The 19,491-nt window shown below is 47.8% G+C and overlaps 1 protein-coding gene across 4 annotated transcripts in view; it reads left to right on the forward strand.

The window, feature by feature from the left end:
* Positions 1-18,604, forward strand: part of PTCH1 (patched 1) — a 70,491-nt gene extending 51,887 nt beyond the window's left edge. For all 4 annotated transcript variants that reach the window (XM_059411721.1, XM_059411720.1, XM_059411723.1 and 1 more), the window contains 8 exons: positions 1,652-1,835; positions 3,274-3,554; positions 5,262-5,399; positions 8,232-8,374; positions 11,899-11,998; positions 12,512-12,766; positions 14,419-14,974; positions 15,708-18,604. In XM_059411721.1, the coding sequence (XP_059267704.1) occupies positions 1,652-1,835; positions 3,274-3,554; positions 5,262-5,399; positions 8,232-8,374; positions 11,899-11,998; positions 12,512-12,766; positions 14,419-14,973 (1,656 nt within the window). In that variant the 3' untranslated portion in view covers position 14,974; positions 15,708-18,604. The remainder of the gene's footprint in view (positions 1-1,651; positions 1,836-3,273; positions 3,555-5,261; positions 5,400-8,231; positions 8,375-11,898; positions 11,999-12,511; positions 12,767-14,418; positions 14,975-15,707) is intronic.
* The last annotated feature ends 887 nt before the right edge of the window (positions 18,605-19,491 follow it).

Below are 19,491 nucleotides of genomic sequence, written 5' to 3' on the forward strand. Positions count from 1 at the left end.
GAATTTAGGGTGGATGGATCAGAGAGGTTACTAGAAGGATGGGAGGTTTGGTTGCCTTCAATTCCTTGGGGTCCCCCTGGCCCAGCAGGTGGAGAAGGAGGACAGACAGACGGCTCTGTCATGAGTGGGGCAAACAGAAATGCCAGTCCTTGGAACCTGAGTGCCCTTGCCATTCTGCTCACTCCCCTGGGTAACAAGAGCTGTTTCTTTTTTGTAATCATAATCTCCGACTGCGCTTGCATCTTCGCTGTGATGCTCAGATTCCAGCATATCCCTTTTGATTCCTCAGGCATGTTGGGGAGCATGTTTGGACCCTTCAGAGTCCAACACTACTACCGGCGTAGCTTACTTGCTTCCCCCTCAGGCAGAAAACCGTCATGCTAATGATCTTCCCAGCAGCTCTGTTTATTGTCTCCCCTTTTTTGTTGGCATTAAAGGTGACAAATTTACAAAGTACATTGTTCAGAGTTATTATGGAGTGTGAACTTGGTGCTTTATGGCCCCGTGCAGCAGGCTGTCAGGTTTGACAAGGATGTAGGCAGAGGAGCCTGTGGGAGAGAGAGCACGGGGATGCACGGTGGCTGGGCCAGGCGTCGGGGACCAGGGACACCGTGGAACAAACGGGATTGGGCCCGGCCCCTGGATATCACTTCCTGCACCTGGGAGGGAGAAAAGCATGCTACATGCACGGAGGCCACGAGCTGTGCGCTGTAATTCCAGAGACGGCTTGAAGACATGCAGTTGTTCCATATCCTGGGGATTAATTGAATCCAGACCCCTGAAATTTCGTTTTGTCACTCGACTCTTTCTTCCTTTACTCTTTCTCTATTAACTGCTGTCACTGGTGTTTCTCATTTTGTTGAGAAGGCCAAAAGCACTGGAGTCAGGCCTGAATCTAAAGTAAACAGGAAAAATATATTTCTGTGGATGAGTGTGTGTGGATGTGCGTGTGTGTGTGTGTGTGTGTGTGTGTCTCACAGTGTTTGCACCTAAGCAGAGCCCCAAGACCTACTTTAGGTAGAGGGAGCGTAGTATTCCATGGCCTGGGATGGGCTGTGTGGAGTGGGACCTCCTCTCTCCAAAATCGGGGTACCCAGAGGACCGTGGCTATGCACCAATCCCTTCCACTTTCTGGCGATGGGCATTTTGTGAATACACAGGTCATAGGAGGCTAGTGTTAGCAAAATTTATACAGCTGTTGTTTTATTTTTATAGCTCTCCTCCATTTACTGGGTGGCATTTCCTTCAGTGTTAACAGCAGAGGTTAACTGCACACAGACGTGTATGGGGATTCTTGCCAGGTTTTTTTTACCCCCTTCCCCTCCTATAAATATGTTTCTCCAGATTGTTCATTCTCTGCCTTGGCTGCAGACAGTCTTTTAGCATTCAGATTTAATTGGTTCCGTCAATCCCCGGACCATCTGCGGAACTGTGTGTGCGTTACAAACACACCGAGTATGGCATCCTCTGATAAGTGCATTTTGAAAGAAACCAAAGGTGTTCTGACGGGAATTACTTGTATGTTCAAAGAGGGGGCATCCTCGGCTGTGTTGCAGATGCTGGTGTAGGGCTCTGCTTTTCCTTCTACCTCCAGACAGGAGTGTGTTTCCCCGGCCCCCTTGTGAAACACCGTCTGCTTCCCATTTTGCAGTTGACCAAACGGCGCCTGGTGGACGCAGACGGCATCATCAACCCCAGCGCGTTCTACATCTACCTGACCGCTTGGGTCAGCAACGATCCCGTGGCGTACGCCGCGTCCCAGGCCAACATCCGGCCTCACCGTCCCGAGTGGGTGCACGACAAAGCCGACTACATGCCCGAAACCAGACTCAGAAGTACGTAGCCCTCCGTGGGGGCCTGCCACGTGGGGGCCTGCCACGTGGGGCCTCGCCCTGTTCTCCCCAGCTCGGCCATGGCCCTCGTCTGCTGACGCTACCCAGGGTTCAAAAGTGTAAACAGAACAATAGATTTCTTTGAGTTGAAAACTCTGGGAGACAGATGAGGATGTGTAATGGAATACAACCCGTGCTCTATCACGTTGGGAAATGAGAGTCCCTAATCTCTGCTTGTAGCTTTCACCCTAGGACGCCCACCAGGCAGCTCTCTTTCATGCCAGCTGTTCCATGTGAAAGCTGGGGACGCCTCCAGGTCGAGTGTTATTTTACTATTGCAGAGTTTTATCGCTGGGGATTATATGTTTATCTTAGCTTTGTCAACTCTGGTGTTGAAGGAATTTCTGGCAAGTTGGGTCATTCCTGTAAGCCACCAAGCACCTGTACTCTGTCAAAGCTGTTTAAACCCGAGCAGAATAGCCTGTATACAGCAGCGTCCTCTTCCTTTCTCGTCTCAGCCCTGACTTTGAAAGGTGGTCTGGTATGGATTTAATTTGCATTGATGTTAGAGATATTAGTAGCTTCCACCTTGGAGAGGAAGCCGAGGGAGGACGTGACAAAGAAGACGGGTCCCTTTGCAAACGTGGCCGGAGAGGAAGTGGGTTGTGCTTCTCTGTATCTAAACCCCAGAGCCTTGTGGCAAGCAGCCAAGGCTTGTCTTAATGAAAATTTATAGTTGAGATTATAATAGGGCAAATCATGTTTAGCAAGTCAACTGAATGACCCCAAAGGGTCTGGAACACACAACGGCAGTAACTAAATGCTTGTTGTGTGAGGATTTCTTCCCCTGCTGCTGAAGACTTAGCATTGCATTAAAAAAGAAGCATGGAAGGTTTAAGTGTGTTAGATCACTAAAAGGATAAGAAAGTTAAGCATTTTTCGCAGGAAAGCATGACTTTCGAGTTATTTTGTTCTGGTAAGTGATTGAGGAAAACAGTTTGAACTTAGTATTTTCCCTTGTGTCAGTCAAACAAAAAATGCTCCCCCGTTGAATTCTTGTTTAGACCCATCACAAAAGTGACTGCTTCTAGATTAAAATCAAAGTTTAAATAAATACACAGGCCCCAGGTTCCTCCCCTCCCCCACTGGAAAAAAGTCAAATGTTGATCATTGCTTAAAACGCTTTTAAACCAGAGATTAAGATTGTAAGTACCCAAAGGCTGTCCTGAGACAGTCTGTGCTTCACATTGAAAGAAGCACAGTCAGGGAACTTGGTGGCAGAGTCCCTGCTCTGGTCATCCCAGAGCAGCGCGCTGTGGGTCTGGGAGGGCCGGCCCTGGGGCGTGTAGTGGCTCCCCGATACCCAAGTCACGCCCCTTCGCCTCTGTCCCGTTGCCCTGAGCCTTCAGCTGTGGCCTCTTCCCGCTGTCTCCCTGTCCAGTCCCAGCAGCAGAGCCCATCGAATACGCTCAGTTCCCTTTCTACCTCAACGGCTTGCGGGACACCTCAGACTTCGTGGAAGCCATTGAAAAGGTCAGAACCATCTGCAACAACTACACGAGCCTGGGGCTCTCCAGCTACCCCAACGGCTACCCCTTCCTCTTCTGGGAGCAGTACATCGGCCTCCGCCACTGGCTCCTGCTATCCATCAGCGTGGTGCTGGCCTGCACGTTCCTGGTGTGTGCTGTCTTCCTCCTGAACCCCTGGACGGCCGGGATCATTGTGAGTTCATTCGCAGGGTTTTTGTGGAAGTCAGATTCCTTTTGGCCTAGCTCTTGCTGCAGCCGGGAAGCTGTGTTTATGTCTGGGCCTCTGGAGGAGGGTATAGATTGCATCACCCTTGCTATATTTATACTGCAGGAGGTGGCAAGGTTCATGGCCAGGTAGAGCCGTTAATGGCCTTTATCTTGTGTTCCTTGTCCTATAGCTTTCAACTGTCTGTGTAAAGACAGGGAAGTTTTAAAACACGTTGTCTATAACCCCTCTGAGCATTTATTAAACACAAACACTCTGAGCATTTATTAAATACAAATGTAACTAATTTTTTTTTTAACTTAAAGGGTCCTCTTGTTACTACATCCCAGACCTAACATAGAGAAGATTCTTCTAGAAAAGGGGTGGAGGAGGTAATTAGAGAAGTTAGGATAGTGGTCTATGGGTAAAATGGTTTTTGAGATGGTTTTGTGTGTTGTGTGTGTTTTAAAGCTTGAAGGACATTGATGAACCAGTATTACTAGCCGAGTTTTTGGCATCCTTTTTCCAAGTATAATTCTCCCAGATCTGAAGTAAGTTTCATGTGGAGTCTAATAAAATCATGGCAGTGTTTAAATTCCACGAACTGTGGTATAGCCTTCAAAATGCCACAATTATAAAAACAGAGACCAGGTCTCATTTCTGCACCATACGTCTGTGCAGCAGGTATGTTAAAAGGTAAATGTTTAGTCTGTAGGGGTTTTCATGGTACTTAAGTCACTGATGTCGTCCATCTTTCATTAGGTTCTTAAAAGAAAGCAAAGGGAACTGTTTCTGGACTTCCCTGACACCGCTGTCCACTGCCCCACCCCCGATCTGGAAAGCTCATTCACTCCTTCTCTTCCATCTGTAGGAAGTTTACTGTTTCATTTGTGTTTTCTCCCCTTTGGCCCAAGAAACTCCATAGGCTACCTTGCAGATTTTCTTTCCATCTCTGCGCAAATGTTTACAAGGCCGATGGAAGGCAAACAGGACTTTTCCTTGGGTTGAGCTGTCTGCTCCGTCCACCCGTCTTGCTCCTTACTTCTTCAAAGTGAAGGCGCCTGTAACCTGACCCATGTCAGCTGACCAGAAGTCCCCTTTCTCCCGCTGCATCCTCTCTTAACCCATGCACTCTCTGAACAAAAGCAGAGCTGCCTTTACGTCAAAGAAAGAACTTTGATTCACCCGTCCTATCTGCTTTCTTTAGGATGGAGGCAGGCAACCAAAAACTCTGCAGGTTTCAATTCTCTTGTAAATTCAAGGACAGTTTCTGATGATTACTATCAAAACAGAAGGAAACACCTTGGTTTAAAGTATATTAAACTTGTACCTAGTGACCAGTCCGTGTTTGTGTAATTCTTAGATGACTCAAAGGGAATAGTTGTGGATTTTTTTTTATTGTACTTTTTGCTTTCTAGAACAGATATATTGGAAAAACAGCTTGCGGTAGTAATATTAAGCTTTGCCTTTCTGTATTCCTTAAACAGGCTGCTGGCCCAAAGCAGCTATCCCACCAGCAGCGACATGGTGAATTAGAAAGTAAAGACAGGTGCCCAGAGTGAAAGCGAGTCAGCGTGTTCATTATATTTGGGTCCCAGGTGTTTTCTCTACTCTTGATCTGGAGGGACCCCCTCCCCTGCTGTCAGCGCTTGGAGTGTTTGTGCCCATCCACTCATCCCCTGCGTCTTTCTAAAGGTGACAGTCCTGGCTCTGATGACGGTCGAGCTCTTTGGCATGATGGGCCTCATTGGGATCAAGCTGAGCGCCGTGCCCGTGGTCATCCTGATCGCTTCCGTTGGCATTGGAGTGGAGTTCACCGTTCACGTTGCTCTGGTATGGGAGACCTCTTCATCAATAACTTGATGGAAAGGCAACATCTGTTCCTTTAGCTTTGGTAGTCTCCAGGTCAGGGACCTTTTTGTTTTTCTCCAACACCAAGGAACACACGTACTACTACTACGGGCTTAGTGAGGAGGCTTCCCTCTTGGGGTCAGCAGGGGACCAGGAAGGATGGTGCTTATTTGGTGACCTTAGTGTCATGACAGGTCTGTAAGTTGTCAACCTTGTTCCTAAGTTAGATGGTATGAACATGTGTGAGCACACAAATGCTCACGCAGTTTGTAAAAGTACAGTTCTACAGCAGAGATCAAGTGAGACCACACTCACAGGCAAGGTGGGGCCTGCCAGCAGCCGAGGACAGAGCCGGGAGCCAGTGGGGCAGAGGAACTGGTTCTTCCTGCTAAGCCCACCCAGCTCCTTCAACCTCCCTGCCTCCAAATTCATGAGAGAAGAAAAAGTCAGAGGACCAGAGTTGCTCTCAACAGAATGTGCCGCCCTCTTCTCTGTGTCCAGTCCTGTGCACAGTTTGTTGGAGGAAGTTAAACATCAGGAGGAGTCTTTAAACCCAGAGACAAGCCCATTGTGTACATTTATCAGGAGTTTATTCCAAAATCTCCTAGCTGTGTGTGACTTACATTCTGTCCACACTCGTGCTTATAACCTTAGTCTTTGGGGTTATTGTTAGGCACTCAATAAACATTTATTGACTGAAGAAATACTGATGTTTGGAATGCCCTAGGTAGGACACCTAGCACTGAGCCTGGGCCAAATACTTTTAGCCTTGCCTTTTTGGTTACTAGTATTGATTTTCCTGGGGCTTAGCACATGGCATATGCATGTCTGCACATGCGTGGATTTACACATAGGCCCTGTGTTGTGCCTTCCAGTTTCTCCGCGAGGAATCTTTCAGGAGCCTTCTTAGGCAGTTTAGAGACTGTAAACTTCGGGGTTCCAGAAGGAATGTTTTGTTGAGGTTGTCCCATTTTCAACAAAAAGCTGATAATTTAGAAGCAATATTCTCTAAATTTTGAACCTATCCAAATTCTTTTCCTCCATTGAGCCAGGAGGAGGGAGAGGGGATTTTTTTTAAAGGAAGAGCCCACCAGCCTACAGCTTAGAACATAATTAATTCTTAATATCATTTCTTCAAAAAGGAGAAAACTTGACATAAGAGTTAAGAATCCACCTGGTCATTTTATTCTGATGCAAAGGAAAACCATTTTTGGGGGGGATAGCTAGCATGGCAAACAAGAATGTTCTAGAACAGGTTTTTACAGTGGAAATGAGAAGTGCAACCTGTGGTGGCACCGTGGGCCTTATACGTGCGGTGACATGAACGTACATGCACACACCAGTGCTGGCTAAGCAATTAAGGAATGCTTCCATCATTCGTGCAAGGTTTAATTCCAAGAATTTAAGGAAGCTCAAGAGGCAGCTTGGCTTCGTGAGCAGTCACCCCTGCTAAATGCTTATAGCCCACATCTTCATCATGAGACCATCACATGCAGGATGTGCTGTTCTCACCCAGCCTCTGTGTGAAGGTCTATTGAAAGCAGGCAGGTGCTGCTCTTTCAAGGTTTATAAAATGATGGAATAAGGTTGGTGAAGAACTCTCTTCAAGGAATCAGTGGGTTCCTGTCAGTTCACTATTCCCACAGTGTAAGTTGGGTGAGAGATGATAAAACCCTATTTAGCTCTTACAGCCTCATGGCCCAAGTATGGCACAGAGTAACATGGTTCCAGACTGTCTTGTTGCTTTCCTCCCAAGTCAGAAAGGCAATTCTGTTGACCCGATACCCTTCCCCACCCTCGGAAAGCATGTGTATTTTTTAGAGAAAATGTACTTTAGAGAAAGGTACAGAAACTCATAGCACATTTTTGTATGCTTTTCTTTCTTCATCTGTTCAAGAGAACAACCTAGTGTTCTTCCAGAAGCAACACAAGGAATAGGAGTGCACCCGATGTGTGATAGGCCTTGGTTTTCGGGAGCTATGGTCTGCAGAGAAAGCATATCCCTTTCAGGCAGAGAAAGGACTTGTGCCAGCTCCTGTCAGGGCCTGCCCCCGGAGGGCAAGGCAGAGTATGACAGGAACTGACTCCCATCAAAATGGTCACCCTTTCAAGCCAACAGTCCGATTCGCTGGGGCTTACTCTGTAATGTTGCCATTGGCATCGGTAGTATTCGTCACTAGTGGGGCTTTGGGAAGTGAAGGAAGGGGTGATATGACCACACGGAGTTAGAACAGGCGTGATGTGAATTTTGAGTCCTGTATTTTTTCTTGTGAGACTTCCGTGGTACTTAGAGGTACAACAGACCCATTAGTTTGAACCCTGCATCAGCCTGTGCACCCAGTTGCACATGCCTCTCAACTAAGCCCACTTGGAAGAAAGATCTTGACCTCCCACAAAGTCAGGAAGGGTGCTATCATCTTCACACCGTGGGCCTCCCATGCAAAAGCCGTGGGATCGCAGGGTTGGGGAAGAAACTCCCAGGGAGCAATAGTGAAAAGAAGGGGACATTTTGCTCTTGTTGGTATAGTTTTGGTTTGGTTTTTAATTTAAAGTAAATATGCTTGCTGTCTTTTTTGGTGGTGGTTCAAGATTTATATCAACGCCAAACATGACAGTATCACGAGCAGGCCACTTAAGCATAAGCCCAGATTTAGTACTTGAGCACCCCAGGTTAAATATTTCAGGAGCTAGAAAGGAAGGTGTGAGAAGGTCTGCACAGTCCGAATAAGACAGCTCGTAGTGTGTTGGACAGAGCTGCCCAGGGACCGCACTCGGTCCGGGAACCTGCTCATCCCGCCTCTTCTCCTTGCACAGGCCTTTCTAACGGCCATTGGCGATAAGAACCGCAGGGCCGTGCTCGCCCTAGAGCACATGTTCGCACCTGTCCTGGATGGCGCTGTTTCTACTCTGCTGGGAGTGCTGATGCTTGCAGGATCAGAGTTCGATTTCATTGTCAGGTAAGCAGGAGGGGAAACGGTTCTTAATTTCCAAGAATCTCTATCATCTTTACGATCTCCGTTGCATATTCCTTTCTGTGCCCTGTGGATAGCAGCACGTCTTCATTATGACTCTACTCTTTCTCCCCCAGATGTATTGAGGTGTATTGACAAGTAAAAAATCATATATTTTTTAAGGTATACAGCACGATGTTGTGCCCTACGAATTCACTGTGAAATGATCACCATGGTCCGTGACTCCTCTTCTGCTGAGTTTCTTAACTCAGAGATCTGTGCCGAGGTAGAAGGACAAGCTCTCTTCTAGAGCCGTCTTAGGGAACATCTTGGGGAGGAGAGATGGAGAGTGTAACAAGCAGCAGAGTTCCACAGCGTGAAGCCAGGGTACCGCCCAGTACCCCCAAATTCTGACCTTGGTTCCCCTCCACTGACTGAGTTTGACCTTCACTCTTCTTTCAAAATGATAGAAAAGAAAACTTTTCTAAGTTTTCTAAGATAACTAAAATTATCACCTACATTTTCTAACTTTTCTTCTTAACTTTTCTTCTTTCTAACTTAACTTTTAACTAACTTCTAACTTTTCTTCTTTCTGACTTCTTTCAAAATGATAGAAAAGAAAACTTTTCTAACTTTTCTAAGATAACTAAAATTATCACCTACATTTTCTTCTAAGAAGCAAAGGTTGCACACCCAGACTTCACATTCAAGTTCTAAGTAAGATCTAGGGAGCAGTAAATGTGTAACTTCGGTGTCCAATGTCGGAAATCCAGACCTAGTTTGGATCCTTCTTTTTGGATCCCTAGGCAAGCAGTTTCTGGGGGCTTTATGAAGAGTATGAGTTCGCAACGTAGAAAAGGGGAACAAATTTGCCTTCTGCAGGGAAGGACCCTTCTCTGCTCCCAACAGCCCCCGTGGTTTTGGGAAATAGCTACTCCTGGGTGGAACGCTGCTGCTGCTCCGTGGACAGGCAAGGGCAGAACCATCCATAGGAAGACAGTCCGGGATTAGAACCGTGCTAAAGCAGAACTGAACATGAGACGTGACTGTCTGGGTTGGGATGCTTTAGGAATCTGGAGGGAGAATCTAAACAGACTTTCTCGCTGTGTGGGCCTGTGATAGGTCTCGTGTTTTCAAGTGAAAAGAAGAGGGTTTTGAGTTTCAGTCCAAGTTCCCTTGTTGCAGAAGCCAGATCAGGATCCCGTGGGTCTGTGGCCTACCCCACTGGGCAGTTGGGCAGCAGAGACTAAGCCTTCCCCGAAGGAGGCCCAGCATTCCCTTGGTGTAGTCAGTGCGTGCCAGTGGAGAGGTAGGCCCATGATCACAGTGCGGACCCAAACTCCTCAGACCACAACAAGCTTGTGATTCACTCGAGGCTCTGCAGACTCGGATTTCACTGGGGGGCAGGGAGGCTGTGGAGCTGAAGTTTGCATTTCCAGCCAGCTCCCAGGTGATACCCATGCTGCTGGTCTGCTCAGCACAACACTGTTAATCAGCTCACAAGCCAATTAGTACATTCTTGTTTGCTAATACCAGGTAGATGTATGCCTAAATTAGATCAAGCTTTTGGCCAGAGTTTTATTTTCAGCTCTTAACTTGACTTTGGCTTTTCCTTTATTTCCTTAGCTTACCCATATTTGGACATTAATAGGTGTTTCTTTATGGCACAAAACCCCTGTGTCAAGGAGAGTCTCTTTTGCGTGACTTTTCCCTGGACACAATGTACCAAGCACCTCATAAGCGCCATTGTACACAGCAGCGAGTAATGTGGACCCTACCCCCCCTCCATGTGGCTTACAGTCTGCAGTGGGGGGAGAGGGAGTTCACAGGCATCTCAGAAGCATGGGACGCTCTGGGCAGGATGAGATCTCCGAGGATCCCACTCAGCCTTGTGGGGATGCCCAGTGAGCCACAGAGGGGCTCTTTGCCAGAATCCCAGCAACCAGCTGGGCACCAGGATGGAGGGCAGAGTCCTGGCTCTCATCTAACCCCTGGCTCCCTGTTCTCTCCCAGAGATATCAGGGTTCTTGTTTCGATCACTTTAAAAGGGCTTCCCATTTTCTAGAACTGGATGGATTAACCTGATAAAGCCCTCACTGAGGTCAACTGCATGAGCAGACATTGTATACGCTAAGCCGTCAGAAATCTAATTGGTCTGTTTATGCTACAGTTAGATGGATGGGATGCAAGTGTTGTAATGCTGCCGCTGAGCCATGCTTCAGCCTGAAGTTCCAGCAGTTTACGTTAGAGCAAGACTTTGGCGGCTTGCTTTTTACTAATGCAGCTCAGAAGTTTCTAGTGTTTACAATAGCTGCGAGGTATTTGTATTTTTATAGGGATTCTCACTCCTTTCATCTAATGTCGAAACATACAGAGTCATGGCGAAGTTGGGTGCCTGTTCTGTTTTATGATCAAGAGGACCATTAACAGATAGATAGCTTGCCCCCACCCCTTCCCGGAACATCCTGAGTTCTCCCCTACCACAGCCTCCTTCCAGCAGAGCTGCCCTAGACACTGTTAGTTCCAGAAAACGTACACTAGAGTGGAGCCCACTCCCTCCAGCTGGGCGCAGCCTCGGCCAGCCGCTCTCCCGAGCTGACAGGTTTACCTTGGTATTCATGAAGGATCCCAGACCTTAGCCCTCAATGGTGGGAAAGCAGGGCCACTTGCGCACTCTCCTCTTCTTCATGGTGCTGAGGCCTTTATGTTTGAATTGGCTGACGCAAAACAAGAGTATTCAGAGATGCTAAATTGTTCAACAAAAGATTGGCCCACAGAGCAGCCCCCTCATTGTGGGCCGCCCTCCCCCGCAAATGCCCCAGCAACCACAGAATGGGCAGCGCTTTCTTTTGCAGAAAGCTGGTTCTTGTGTTCTAAAAAGGTTGCAATCGGAGCCGTTTGGTAAAACTGGAACTCACAGAATTCTCGGCAGAAAGTTGTGATTAATGAAAGCCCAGGGAAAGCCTTACCTGATACGCTGGAGACTTAATTAGAGATTCTGCTCTAAGATGCAGAAGCATTTCACAGTGGATTAGCTGCCTGCAGAAGTGGGCTGCTTTTCCTCCTGAGCTAAATTGTTTAAATTCTACACCCTTCACTTCATTTGTTTGCTTCTGCTGGGTTTTCACGGACAGGGCCCCCTCTGCATTGTGTTTGTGCTTCCAATCTGCTCAGCCATTCAGCTCACATTCCATATTTTTGTGTTTGTGTAACACATTCATAAATAACATTACATGCCAGGAGATTTCAGCAAATTAACAAACTAATTTTTCTCTCGTCCCTTCACAAACTAACACTTTGGGTTGTGGAATGTAGTCCTCGAGAGTCACAAGGAAAAAAAAAAGGAAAGCAAAAGAGGAAAAAACCTAATCTCGTGCTGAATTTGAACCACAGATTTGTAACAGCCTTTGCAACCGTGTGGGCTTCGTTGATTTTGTGTTTTGATGTGCTACGTAATATTTGGGCATATGAAGCCTGGCTTCATTTACTTTTGCCACAGTGAATGTTCCTGTTTCCCTTTTATCTTCAAGGTATTTCTTTGCTGTTCTGGCAATCCTAACAATCCTGGGTGTTCTCAACGGGCTGGTTTTGCTCCCAGTCCTTCTGTCCTTCTTCGGACCATACCCCGAGGTCAGTAATCATACCAGGCTATAACATACACCCCTAAGGCCACCTGAAAGCTGTTTGTCCCAGGGTCCCTGTGAATTTAGATATTTAAGGTATCTCAACATTACTATCTGCTTTTTCAGTAAACATTTCCATGACTATGGCTTTTTTCTCTTCAATGTAATAGTTGGGGGGATGTCGTACTTGTTTTGTTTCAGTGTCTTAAACCAAGTGATTGGCGGTCTGAGTCTTGTAGTTCTGTATCCATGAAGCAGCTAACACCCAAGATGAATATCTGGGCTTGAAAATAAGTAAAAAGGTCACAGCCTGCCTTTTCCAAGGCGTAAGAGCAGAGGCTGGATCTTGGGCCCCCAGCTGTCGAGGGGCAGAGTGGGGGAGGTGAGACAGGGCCGTGGGAGAGGCCGGGCCATAGGGGGACGGGTACAGAGGCCACTGAGCCATACAGTGCTTTGCAGTCTGAGTGTGACCAGCAGTAAATGGATGATAACCCTTCTGATATGGAATCTCCTTAAACAGGTGTCTCCAGCCAACGGGCTGAACCGACTGCCCACCCCTTCCCCCGAGCCACCCCCCAGCGTGGTCCGCTTTGCCGTGCCCCCCGGTCATGCAAACAATGGGTCTGATTCCTCTGACTCGGAGTACAGTTCTCAGACGACGGTGTCGGGCATCAGTGAAGAGCTTCGGCACTACGAGGCCCAGCAGGGCACCGGAGGCCCTGCCCACCAAGTGATCGTGGAAGCCACAGAAAACCCTGTCTTTGCCCGCTCCACTGTAAGTCACCCTGACAGGGTGGGGGTAGGGGTAGCCCCATCTCCTGTGAACAGCAAAATCCCAGACAGATAGGATTTTAAAATAAAGTAAAGATTATGTAGAATCATATGAAATTGCCAAGATTTGCCTCTGAAACTATAAAAACGTTCATTCCTTGTGTTTGGGTGTCCTAGGGATTGCAAAGGGCGGGGACCAGTATCCCCAGCGTTGAGTAGCGTTGGCATGTATCTTACTCAAGCGTAGCACACTTGGAGCTTGAGGCTCAGAGGGAAAGCCTGCCTTCCTGCTGCTGCTTGTTTTTTTTTTTTTTTCGTTTTTTTTTTTTTAGCTGCACGTCATTTTAGAATAATACTTTTTTAAAACGTAGTGGTATTTTTATTGCCAACAGTGATTTTTTTTCCCCTCCCACTTCTGTTACCTTTAAATCCCCCAGTACAAAATGATTTCAATTGTTGATGTCTAAGACTTTACTAGAAGTGGGAAGCTTAGCCTTTGGGAAAGCCATGAGCAGCCCGGGCTTCTCAAAGACTCCGAGAGCCCCAGCCATGTCCTGCACTCTCTCTGCTCCTGGGAGTGCTCAGCACCCCCCCCCACCCCCCCCCCCCCCACCCCCACCCAGGCCTAGAGCATAGTACATAAAACCCTAGGAAGGTTGAGGAAGGTTCTAAGACTCGTGTTGCTCCAACTGAGGGCCTCCTGCTGTCCCTCCAGGAAATGGGTATTCCAGTCCCAGGCCAGAGCAGCCCTCGTATGAAAGAGAGAGAGGCCGACCAAATAACCTAAATTTTCCTCCTCTTACCCCCCGTGACGATGCCTGCTGAGCTGCAGTGTGAATCTGGTTTGGTTCAGCAGGAGCCTAAAAATAGGTACAAGCTGAACGACTTTGAAGTTGGTCACGGTCCTTTTGATTGATGTGGCCACTGTGTTGCTCCACGCTTTGTATAGAGACCCAGAAACCAGATTCCTAACAACCGGACAGAGCAGCGCTGCCCCATAGAACTTTCCGCGATGATGGAAATGCTCCCTCTGTGCTCGCCCATGTAGTAGCCACTGATCACATGTGGCTGTTTAGCCCTTGAAATGTGGCTGGTGCAACGAAGGAACTGCATTTGGAATTTGTGTTCAGTTAAGGGCAAAGAGCCCCGTGTTCCTAGTGGCTGCCATAGTCAACGGTGTAGGCATCGACATCCTGCCAGCATGCAGCGCTGGGGTGAGCCAGAGCCAGATACTTAGCAGTTTTCCAAGAGAAGGAGCTTGGGATTGGACCTACAGCGCAGGGTGGGGCTCAAACAGCAGGAGGGAGGCAGTGCGGGGACTCTGTGACCACAGCCCTGCATTTAGGGGCCACAGCCACGTGTGCCCAGCCAGCTGCGCTAGAGAAAGCCTAGACCCAGGCTCCAAATAAGGCCCTCCTCTGCCACGTTGGGGAGGTTCTAAAAGAACAAGTTTTTCTTTTGTGGGTGGAAGGCCCCGCTGGCTCCCGGGGGGCCTCTTCCAGCCATTTGTGGGGTTGACTGAGCACTTGGTGAAGAGCTGTGTGTGGGTGGCCCGCAGGAGACAGAGCCAAGAAGGGAAGGCGGGGCGCAGTGAGGGGCGACGCCCCGCCCGGGGCTGGCGTCCCTCCTGTTTTAACCTGCCCTCACTCTCTGCAGGTGGTCCATCCTGAAGCAAGACATCACCCACCCTCAAACCCTCGCCAGCAACCCCCCCTGGACACAGAGCCTTTGCCTCCTGGACGACCAAGCCAGCAGCCCCGGAGGGAACCCCCCAGAGAAGGCCTGCGGCCACCCCCCTACAGACCGCGCAGAGACGCTTTCGAAATTTCTACTGACGGGCATTCTGGCCCTAGCAATAGGGACCGTGCGGGCCCCCGGGGAGCCCGTTCGAACAACCCTCGGCACCCAGCGTTCACTGCCATGGGCAGCTCGGCGCCCAGCTACTGCCAGCCCATCACCACTGTGACGGCCTCGGCGTCCGTGACTGTGGCCGTGCACTCCCCGCCCGCCCCCGGGCCCGGCTCCACGTGGAACCCCCGAGGGGGACTGTGCCCGGGCTACGGGGACTACCCCGAGACTGAGTACGGGCTATTTGAGGACCCCCACGTGCCTTTTAACGTCCGGTGCGAGAGGAGGGATTCCAAGGTGGAAGTCATAGAGCTGCAGGACGTAGAATGTGAGGAGAGGCCCCGGGGCAGCAGCTCCAACTGAGGTAGGTGCAGGGTGGGTGGGTGTTGGCCCTAGAGTCGCTGCCCCTCAGCAGCAGTGGAGGGATGTGTGGGGGTGGGGACCGAAAGCAGAGCTCCTTGGGGCTTCTCAGGCCACCCCCTCGGGGAGCCCCTGGGCATTGGTGTGGCCCAAACCAAACACCGGTGACCCCTGGTCTCCACCACATCCAAGCTCTTTCATCCTTGGGGAACCGGTCCAGTCCCAAACTGGGTCTCTCCCTTGCTATAGACCTGTTGAGAATTAGTGCAAGTTCATGGGGATGCTAGCTGGCTTCCACCTTTCTTTTTTTTTTTTATTTATTTATTTGACAAAGAGAGATCACAAGTAGGCAGAGAGGCAGGCAGAGAGTGAGAGAGAGGGAAGCAGGCTCCCCGCTGAGCAGAGAGCCCAATGCAGGACTCGATCCAAGGACCCCGAGATCATGACCTGAGCCGAAGGCAGCGGCCCAACCCACTGAGCCACCCAGGTGCCCCTCCACCTGTCTTTCGATCTCTCTAAAGCCCCGTGACAGCTGTGATTGATACACGGCTCGGTGAACCCTAAGCCTCACATCGGGGAAGGGCTCATGACCCACCCTGAGGAGCCCCTCCTGCGCTCACCCAGCACCCTATGCTGATTTCTAGTGCCATTGACCAGTTTCCTTGATTTGGTGCTAAGTACAAACTCATACACCCGTGGCTTTGTTTGACTTTTTTTTTTTTTTTTCTCTTTTAAAGGGTGAGTAAAATCTGAAGCAGAGGCCAAAGATTGGAAGTCCCCCACCCCCCCCACCCCCGTCTACCCCCGAACTGCTTGAAGAGAACCGCTTAGAGTCCCACAGGCGTGCGCTCCGGGAGAGCAGTTCCGCGTTACTGTAACCGATTGTATTATTTTGTGAAATAGTTCTATAAATATTTAAGAGGTGTACACATATGTAATATACGAAGGAACGGATGTACAGTAGTGCGATCTGGGCTCTCTCCACCCCCACCCCCAGAGTGGGCGGTGGGGAGGCCGCCGCAGGGCCCCTCCCGATTTGTGCATGGGTCTCTGTGCCACAAACAAGCCTAACTTAGTCTTAAATTTCAGCATATGTTGCTGCTGCTTAAATATTGTATAATTTACCTGTATAATTCTATGCAAATATTGCTTATGTAATAGGATTATTTTGTAAAGGTTTCTGTTTAAAATATTTTAAATTTACATATCACAACCCTGTGGTAGTATGAAATGTTACTGTTAACTTTCAAACACGCTATGCGTGATAATTTTGTTGTTTAATGAGCAGATATGAAGAAGGTACGCTGACCCCGGTGGCTTCTCCAGGTGTAGTGGGATGTGGTTCCGTTTGGCTGTGTGTATGTGTGTGTGTGTGTGAACGTGTGTGTGGTTTCCCAATGTACTGTACTGTGATTTTATTTTTTTTTTCTCTTTTTGTTTCTTTTCACTGTCTTGTAACCCTCAGTGGGCTTTGCCCTAGTTGAGCTGGAAGAGTCAGGATGTCTTTATTGCTTGGTGCTGGCGGAAAGCTAGCCCTGAATGTCGCCTTACCCTTTCGCCGGACTCCCTTCAGGCCCAGGGCTCTCTTGCGATCATTGGCTGCTATCCAGACTCTCCCAATCCATGCCTCGGAGGAGACGGGCTCCGGTGCATGGATCGTTGTGGTGGACGGTGGAACCTCAGGGTTTAGAGCTAACATCCGCTCATCTTCATTGGTATTAAAGCGTTATTATAGAACATGCTCAGTGGTGCGCCTCAGCTGGGCCATGAACATATACTCTAGACTATGCAGCCTTCGTTGTACCTCTCGTGACACACACACATGCACACGCACATACATATACATGCACCCTCAAAAACATAAGGGCAGATTGGAAATCTTTCAGAGACCATGACCCTGCTATGAGTAGAAAAACCTGTTGATTCTAGTTTTTCACCACAGTCAACCCAGAAGTGATGTTTTGAGTCCCTACAATTTAAACTCCCCCTTCTTCCTAAATTGCACAGTTGGCTGGGACTTTCTGGGTCTGTTTGTATCTTCTTGAAAAATAAATAGTGAGCCTCCAGTGTGGTGATGTGGAGACAGAAGTTCTGCAGGTTAGGAGCTTCCAAAGGATCCTTCTCGGTGTGTGAATATTCCCATTATGGGCCCACGCGCCCTCAACAGACTGTGTCCCTCCTCTCAGCCTCATTTGTGTTCCCTCAACGGGATGTTGACCCTAGAACATTCCATACACCCCACTTAATAACGTGTCCGGAAGCAGGTCTCTCAACCAGGTGTGATTTTTAAAGATTTGCTTCTGTCTTGCTTCTGTTGTCTTGCTCTGAGGTGTGTGTCAGGGAGGTGGTCAGTACCCAGACTCAGCTCTGTGGGAGCATGCCAGTGGCAGCTCCCACAGTGTCCTCCTGTTCACCACAGAAAAACTCAGTCGGAAGGCAATGGGCTCCCGGTAGTACCCAGCAGCACACTGACCTCAGACCCAAAACCTTGCCACAAAACTGTAAGATACTCATTGGAAGCCCCCTGTGGCCACCAGGTGTGTGTGTTCACGTGCCAGGGGCCTCAGGGGGCCCGCGTCTACTGTCCAGTGACTCCGTCAGCCACACTGTCTGTCCACCTAATATCCAGCTCTGCTCAGAAAACTTATGTCCTGCATTCAAGAGAGAGATGGTGCAGAATTCTGAGGTCTGCTTCTCTCGTTCGTGGCACGCCCTCCTTGCTCCTTTCCTGAGCCCAGCTTGTGTGGTGCATGAGAGCTCATATGGCCCTGCTTTCTGCACGGTGTAGAACTTTCTCCCACAGTCACTTTGGCAAAGGGAGAACCCGGGGGCGGGCAGGCAGCCAGAATTTCTCTCTCTCTCTCTCTCTCTTTTTAAAAATAGTTTTATTTTGTCTGTCTTGTTTGTTCATTTGGATGTTTTAATTTTTTAAAAATCTTTGCTGATATTTATAATTTTGTATCATAAGAATGTTTTCCTACAGTATTTGTCATGCCAGTTTATAACAAAAAAATGCAGGGATTTTATTTCTATTGGAAACACTATTACAGCTATGTTTTACTTTTGAACAGAATTTTTATTTGTATAGAGTGCTTACTAATGTTAAATAGTTCAGAGTATATAACATTTTCATTAAAGACTCATGGTAGGTGTTAGTGTAAGGAGTTTAAAGGAAATAAATATTCAAACTGGGTCTCATTATCTGCCAGTTTTGGCAGAAATGGGTTTGTGTCATTTCAATTACAAAGATAAAAGTATGCCATATAATTTATTTATATGAAAATTTATTTTTGTAGTGTACATAGTAGTCATCAAGTCTTTTGACAGAAGTATATTTTTAAAGAATTTATATGTGATGAATCCATAATGTCTGGAACTTTGCTGAGACATGAGTGGGGCACACTTTTCATTGTAAGTACAGCAAGGAAAAGAAAATGTTTAACAGTGTTAAGAGAGTGAGAGATCGAGTAAATATTCATGCAATTGTGAAATGTGTATTAGTTACCATTTGTGACCTAGTGTGGTTCTCATTTTAAACCTTGGAAGGCAAAAATGTACAAACTCTCTAAATATTAATGTTCAAACACTGATAGAAATTCTAACATGAATAAAAAATAATATAACTTGTTGGTTATGTCTTCGTTCATGGAATTTTTTTTTTTGAAGATTTTATTTATTTGTTATTTGAAAGTGTGAGAGAGAGTGTGTGTGTGTATACACATGTGCAAGCAGGGGGAGGAGCAGAGGGAGAGGGAAAAGCAGACTCCACACTGAGTGTGGAGCCCAATGTGGGGCTCAACCCCAGGACCCTGAGGTTATGACTTGAGCAGAAAGCAAGAATTGGACCCTTCACTGAGCCACCCAGGCAACCCTAGTCATAGAATGTTTTTTTTAATTGTATTAACAGAATGTTTTACAAAGGCGGTTAGCATGTCAGGCCACCAAAAACTTCATTGTTTTGTCTTAGGAACCTTGCTAAAGAATGCTTTCTTGTTCTCCCTCACAGAAGCATTCTTTTTTTTTTTTTTTTTTAAAGATTTTATTTATTTATTTGACAGAAATCACAAGTAGACAGAGAGGCAGGCAGAGAGAGAGAGGGAAGCAGGTTCCCTGCTGAGCAGAGAGCCCGATGCGGGACTCGATCCCAGGACCCTGAGATCATGACCTGAGCCGAAGGCAGCGGCTTAACCCACTGAGCCACCCAGGCGCCCCGCACAGAAGCATTCTTAATATAAGAAGAACTCTAGGTTTTTATTTTCTGACACCAGGGAAGTTCCTAAATACCATTCAAAATGATCCCCTTGTCCTCTCTTAACATTCTTATTTTTTTTTATGTGATGCCTAATAATTAGAGGAAACACTGATCAAGACCAATGTGATGATTATTCAAATAAAGGAAGGTACCATACTTAACTCAGGGTAGCCGACAACGTGGTACTGGTTGAACCTGATACAGAATGGCTTTTTCTGGGTGTTTATGATTCGGTTATATCTCATTTTCATCGTAGCCGTGGAGAAAAA

The sequence above is a fragment of the Mustela nigripes genome, chromosome 9 (assembly GCF_022355385.1).
Source record: "Mustela nigripes isolate SB6536 chromosome 9, MUSNIG.SB6536, whole genome shotgun sequence".
Lineage (NCBI taxonomy): Eukaryota > Metazoa > Chordata > Mammalia > Carnivora > Mustelidae > Mustela > Mustela nigripes.